This window comes from Myotis yumanensis, unplaced genomic scaffold (assembly GCF_028538775.1).
Source record: "Myotis yumanensis isolate MYYU_CA2020_CCGP unplaced genomic scaffold, mMyoYum1.0.hap1 SCAF_13, whole genome shotgun sequence".
Taxonomy (NCBI): domain Eukaryota; kingdom Metazoa; phylum Chordata; class Mammalia; order Chiroptera; family Vespertilionidae; genus Myotis; species Myotis yumanensis.
This window is the reverse complement of record NW_027223764.1, coordinates 20,803,038-20,809,300: the sequence shown is the minus strand read 5'-3', so window position 1 is coordinate 20,809,300 and position 6,263 is coordinate 20,803,038. Positions and strand designations below refer to the sequence as shown.

General features: G+C 56.3%; 1 protein-coding gene across 2 annotated transcripts; it reads left to right on the top strand.

Moving 5' to 3' along the window:
- Positions 1 to 830: 830 nt before the first annotated feature.
- On the top strand, positions 831 to 5,657 carry MARVELD1 (MARVEL domain containing 1). Of its 2 annotated transcripts, XM_070432564.1 has the most exons (3): positions 831 to 2,150; positions 2,746 to 3,009; positions 4,791 to 5,657. In XM_070432564.1, the coding sequence occupies exon 1, from the start codon at positions 1,003 to 1,005 to the stop codon at positions 1,522 to 1,524; it is 522 nt and encodes a 173-aa protein (XP_070288665.1). In that variant the 5' UTR covers positions 831 to 1,002; the 3' UTR covers positions 1,525 to 2,150; positions 2,746 to 3,009; positions 4,791 to 5,657. The 2 variants fall into 2 exon arrangements, with proteins under 2 accessions (XP_070288665.1, XP_070288664.1); XM_070432563.1 differs by having other exon boundaries at positions 831 to 3,009.
- Positions 5,658 to 6,263: the final 606 nt, after the last annotated feature.

The window sequence follows — 6,263 nt, the reverse complement described above, 5'->3', positions numbered from 1 at the left end:
TTTGCTGCTTTTCTGGGCCTGGAGCTGAAATACAACTGAGGCCTAGATGTTATCTTTAGGGAGGAAAAGGTCAGGGGCTCTAAACTGCATGTGCAGCCATGTGCTTGGCAGGAAAGTTACACGGGGGAGGAGGTTTTGTTTTCCCAGTTTGCCCCTTGCTAGGCACCGGGTGCTTTCTGCCCTGGTGACCTTCTGAACCTGGCCCATCCTCCCTGCTCTGCTCATGTCTCACTGTCTGTAACAATTAGACTTGGCTGGTGGCATGCGGGAGGGTCCGTGGGGCCTCGGGTGGGTGGTGTCCCTTTCTCTGACATGGAGAACTTGGAGGGCTGGGATAGGTGTGAGGGAGGCACCGGCAGGATACTCCTGATGACCCGGTGAGAACAGATGTCAGCTCGAGATGAGCACTGCGCTCCTCCAGCGCCAAGGAAGGGCCGGGAGGCCTCGGTGGTCGCTAAAACAGGAGGAAGGAGAAAGAACAGCGCCCAGCCAGACGCTGGAGGAAAACTCCAGAAAACAGCTTTCCCCTCCAAGGCTGCCCGGGAGCCGCGGGGCAGGGCGGCGGGATGTGGCAAACTTCGCCCAAGCTGGATGTGGCTGAGGGCCCGGTCGGCTGGGGGGTGCGGGTGCCTCCCGCCCAGCCCCGAGGGCTCAGGATTCCGAGCTGTGAGTCCGGCGCCTGCGGGAAAGGGTGGCCCCGGGGTGGTGAGCGAGGCCGAAAGAGATGGCAGGAAGCCGGGAGGAGCGATTGGGGGTGGAGACCGGGGAGGAGAAGGGAAAGGGGGGTAGGAGGGGTGGAGAGAGGCAGAGAGAATGAGAGGAGGGCTGAGGGGAGGAGAGAGAGGAGGAAGGGTGGGAGCAGGAGAAAGAGCCGAGGACTAGGAGCGAGCGAGGAGGCCGCGGCGGGCGCAGCGGGCACGTCGGCCGAGCCTCCCGCGCGAACCAGGCGCCGCCATTCCGCTCCTCGGGGCGCCGCCGCCGCCGCCACCGCGCTCGGGGGCCATGCTCCCGCCGCCCCCGCGCCAGCCGCCGCCCCAGGCGCGCACGGCCCGCAGCTCGGTGCGCCTGCAGCGGGCCTTCCTGCGCGGGCCGCTGGGCGTGCTGCGGGTGCTGCAGCTGCTGGCCGGCGCCGCCTTCTGGATCACCGTCGCCACCAGCAGGTACCAGGGGCCCGTGCACTTCGCGCTCTTCGTGTCCGTGCTCTTCTGGCTGCTGACCCTGGGCCTCTACTTTCTCACGCTGCTGGGCAAGCACGAGCTGGTGCCCGTGCTGGGCTCGCGCTGGCTCGTGGTCAACGTGGCGCACGACCTGCTGGCGGCTGCGCTTTACGGCGCCGCGACAGCCATCATGATCGACCAGACGCAGAGGCACAGCTACTGCAACCTCAAGAATTACCAGATGCCCTGCGCCTACCACGCCTTCCTGGGCGCCGCCGTCTGCGGGGGCCTCTGCCTGGGCCTCTACCTGCTGTCGGCGCTCTACAGCTGCTGCCGCCGCTACCAGGGCGAGCAGGAGGTGGCGTGAGACGCCCCCCGCGGGCGGGGGACCCTGAGGACACCAGCGCCCCAGCCCTTCCTGCCGCCTGCGCCTGTGCGCCCTGGCACCCTCCCTCGCGCTGCGTTCCCGCCACCGCCACCGCCCGCGCCCAGGCACCCGGACACCCAGACACGCAGTTCCCGCCCGACGGCAGCACCACCGCCCAGAGCCCGGACCGCTGCGTGGGATGCGCAGTCTCCAGGGGCCCGAGCAGGGCGACAGCCGCAGGGCGGACGCGCACTCCCATACCCCTCCCGAGGCCAGACCTCGCGGTTCCTCTTCCCCTTCCCCGCTGACAGCGAGACGTGGACAGGCGCCGCGTAGATCCGGTGGAGGCTCCCAAATTGTTGCCAGTCATCTGGCGGCGCCCCTGCCCCCTTCCTGCCGCCCCGCACCGGGAAGAGCACCCCCTTTCCCTGGGCCCTCTGCCAGCCTGAGTGCTGGGAAAGGCAGGCATGTAGCCAGCCGCGGGCAGAGCTGGAGACAGGCCCCCACTGGCCCCGGGAGGAGCGACGAGTCTGGTTTTAGTTCGGGATTTTTCGGACATCCTGCGCGGTCCTACCCGGCCCATCGCTCGGTGCTTTGATGTCTTGGGGTGGGGCCTAGCTCCAAAGGTGAGGATGGATGGTCAGGGCCTGTGGGCTGTCTTCTTGCCTCTGTCTGTTCGCCTTTGTCCCGTCGGTTCATGGAGGCCAGACCCAAACGCACACTAGCTTTCCCAGCCTGACTCACAGGCCTCTGCTCCACTCCCACCTCCCAATATCTTTTTGCATTAGGGACCCCACACGACCGCCAGGGAATGTTAGGGCGAGCTCCATTCCGTTTTACAGACCTAGAGCTTGCTTGTAAGAAAAGCCGGAATAACATTAGAACCTTGTCTCCCAACTCCCCTTCCAGCGCTGTTTGCATGAAAACAGTGGTGTTCCCTGGGATCCCGGCTCAGGAGTTACCCTCTAAATTTCTAAAAGGGGGTTTCCAGGCTAAATGGGTTTGTCAAAGGTGCTATCCCTGCTTCTCGGAGAGTCACTGGCACATCCAAGGCTCAGAGAAGCCCTCCCGTAAAACCAGGCAATAAGAAGTGTTTCTTGCCCCTGGGCCTGGATCAGATTTTGCCACCTAAGGTTCCCCTGCAGTCTTGGCTTTCATTTCTTCCTAGGGGGCCCAACCCATTGGTCTTTCTGAAGACTTGGGGTGCTCCCTCTTTCGCAGGGACTTTCTCTAGCAGAGGGAGGGCCCAGCCCATAAGGGAAAATAACTGCTCCTGGACAGGCCAGGGAGAGGCCTGGGACCTGGTGGATCTGAACATTCCTTTACATCGTTTGGGAAATGAAGCCAAAGTTACCCAGATGGTTTCCCAGTCAAAGGGAATGACACCTGCAAGAGATCCTGGCTCTGACTGTGACGGCGGTCACACTCACCGAGAGAGGAAAGCTCTCTGGCGCTGGGGTGGACAGCTGGCCCAGCCTCAGGAAGGTACGACACTTCTTTGTTTCCTGGAGGGGTCATGGGCCTTTGAATAAAAACACAGAACTCCTCTTTTTCTAAAACTTAGAGGGTTTTATTCGGAGAGCAAGTGGGAGGGGTGGCATTAATAACCACATGTCCAAAGAATTGTGATAATTCAACTTTTTGCTAAATCCTTCAAAGGTCTGCTCTTTGGAAAAAAAAAATTGCCGCTCTCTGGATTAGCAACTAGAATAGGGGAGGCCAGAGTGTGTCTTTGTGAGCGTGTTTGTAAGGCTTAGGTGGAGAGGCATTAGATTTCTCTGTTGTAGCTGCGAGGATCTGGGTGGGAGGGCACTTATGTAAGCTTTACTTGGTCACCATAGCATTTATCTAGCCCTCTGTGCCTGTCACTGCTCAAAGCACTAGATGTACAGCAGCCCTCAGGTTACGTCGGAGATCCGTTCCTACGGAGCAACGTAACTCGATTTTCACCGTAAGCCGGAACCCATCTACATAAGCACCTACGTCACTCACACGGAGCACATACACAGCAGTAATGAAGTGAAACAGTAAAAAAAAATTTTTTTAATATATTTTATTGATTTTTTTACAGAGAGGAAGGGAGAGGGATAGAGAGTTAGAAACATCGATGAGAGAGAAACATCGATCAGCTGCCTCCTGCACACCTCCTACTGGGGATGTGCCCACAACCAAGGTACATGCCCTTGACCGGAATCAAACCTGGGACCTTTCAGTCCGCAGGCTGACGCTCCATCCACTGAGCCAAACCAGTTAGGGCAGTAAAAAAAATTTAAAAGAAAGATAACAATTCCTGACCTTTACTTGTGGTAAAAAAATAATAAAAAAATATAAAGCACATATGTTCATACATCGAAATGATGGAACTTTTTTTTTTATAAATAAATGGGAGATGGTGACATAACCACGAAACAACTTAAGGTAAGTCGAGTCCGACGTAACCCGAGGACTGCCTGTGTTCATTTCATCCTCTCAAACAACCCTATTGAAGAGGGTTCTATTATTATTTCCTTACTAGAGGCCCAGTGCACGAAATTTGTGCATGGGTAGGGTCCCTAGCAGCTGGCAGCTGGGGCCTCCCTTCCCCAGCTGCCGGCTGCTGGCCAGGCCTTCCTTCATTCTGTTCTGCCCCCTGGTGGCCAGTGCACGTCATAGCGAGCGGTCGAACTCCTGGTCGGTTGAACTCCCGAGGGGACACTGCATATTAGGCTTTTATATATATAGATTCCATATAAGGAAAATGAGTCCCAGAGAGGTTGAGTAACTTTCCCAGAGCCTCCTAGGTGGAGCTGGGATTTGAACACTGGCAGTTTGGCCTCTTCACAACCAGGCTTATGCTACGTATAGTAAGGGGTCAATACATGTTAGATGCCGTTCACATGGTTATTTTAAAAATCACGTAAATTGTGATAAAATATACATAACAGAATTAACCATTTTTGAGTGGACAGTTCTGTGACACTAAGTACATCCACGTTGTTGTCAACCTTCACAACCATCCATATCCGGAACTTCATCTTGTGAAACTAAACTCTGTTCCTATTCGAATTGGTTATCTTTGTTTTCTCTCTTCTGGGAAAGCCCAGACCACTGAGGCCTTCAGTGTCTCAGTTAGGCCAGCATGCTGCTGCCACACTCCGGGCAGGGTAACTGGTCCCTCGGCTCCCACCACTGGTGCCAGCCAGAGCCTGGGGGGTGGGGGAGAGGGACTTCGCTGGGATACTTGGGAGTGTCTCGGAAACCCAGTGACGTTGGTTCTTCTGTTGCAGGTTTCTGTGTTGCAGGAGCCATGGAGATTCCCAGGGATCCGGGCCTGTGTCAACACAGGTTTTCACAGCGGGGGAGGGAAGGACCTCTGCCCAGCAGCTTTCTGTCAGCACCATCCAGTGGAAAAAACCAAGATGGGTGAAGATTCATTTCGCCTCAACATAAGAGAAATCCTGAGTGCTGTGACTTGGGCACAATATTCCAAACATCTGGAACTGTGCCGTGTGCCTCTGTACCCTAAGCAATGGGTTTTGGCTCCAGCTTTTGTTCCTTTTCTCTGTTCTTATACCACCATCTAAGTTGCATCCTCCGCTCAGATCCGGACCCCTGAGGATGCTTTCTTAGTGCCCCCAGCCCATGGTGCTCGGTCTGTGGTCCAGTGACCTTACTCAGGAGCAGATTTCTCCTTGGCCTTCATGGTACCTTATCCACCCAGATGTGCCTGAAATATTTCAATGCTCACTGGCTCTTCCAGATGTGCCTTGTGCTTGGCCTCCCGCTGCTTCTCCAGATGTGAGAAGGGTGTGTAACATGGCCCCACATCCTCCCCTCCCCCTTGAGGCCCTGTGCCATGGGAATGGCCACCTGATCTGGCCCAGAATGTTTGGATACTGGAGTCCGTCTCTGGCTTCTCTCTCTGGACTCCAGGACTCAATCTAGCCCAAGACCACTGTGGGCTGCTCCCAGCCCAAAGCCTAGGACCGCTTGCAGACCCAGGAGAGGATTTTTCCAGTGTTCTACAATGGTCAAAAGAAAGGGTGGAAATGGGAGGGCTGAGGGCTGGTAGGGAGAGGGGACCAATGTGCCTCATTTAAGAGTCCAGTGGTGATTACTAAAATGCTTTTATGAATAAAGTTTAGTTTGACTGATCTTGTGTGTGTGTCTTCTCTCTTGGCCCCCAGCAGTAACCCTCTGTGCCAGGCCCCCTGCCTCCCCCCACGTTCTCATTACGCCACACTGCCCTGTTGTCTGCCCTCCCAGGTTCCCTCTCCTGGGCAGGAAAGAAAAATGAGTTCACAAATTCTCAGTGCATCTGGGGCAAGGCACAGGAACCAGAGGGGGGAAAACTGCCGGTGTCTGTCCCTGACGGAAGCCAGAGGGAATTCTAGGGACCTTTCCCAGCTCTCAATAGGCCCTCCGATTGGGAAGCTTCATCGCCTGATGGGTAGACACAGAATGGCCATGGTCATGGAGCCAGAAGGATCCTGTTGTGTAACCCCCTCATTTTACAGAAGGGGAGATGAACCCCAGGATGGGGTGGCAACTTGCCTTAAGTCACAGAGTTGAGTAGGGGTCGAATGGGATCTCTTGGAGCCCAGGCTCTGGTTCTTTTGTGCAGAGCACTGTGCCTGCTCTGGTGTTGGCTCCTGGACGCGCCCTACCTCTTTTCCCCCTGCTTCTAGCCACAGCTTGCTGACTCAGATGCCCTGCAAAGGGTGGGAGGGCAGTTAACAGGCTTCCTTGCTGGCTCTTCC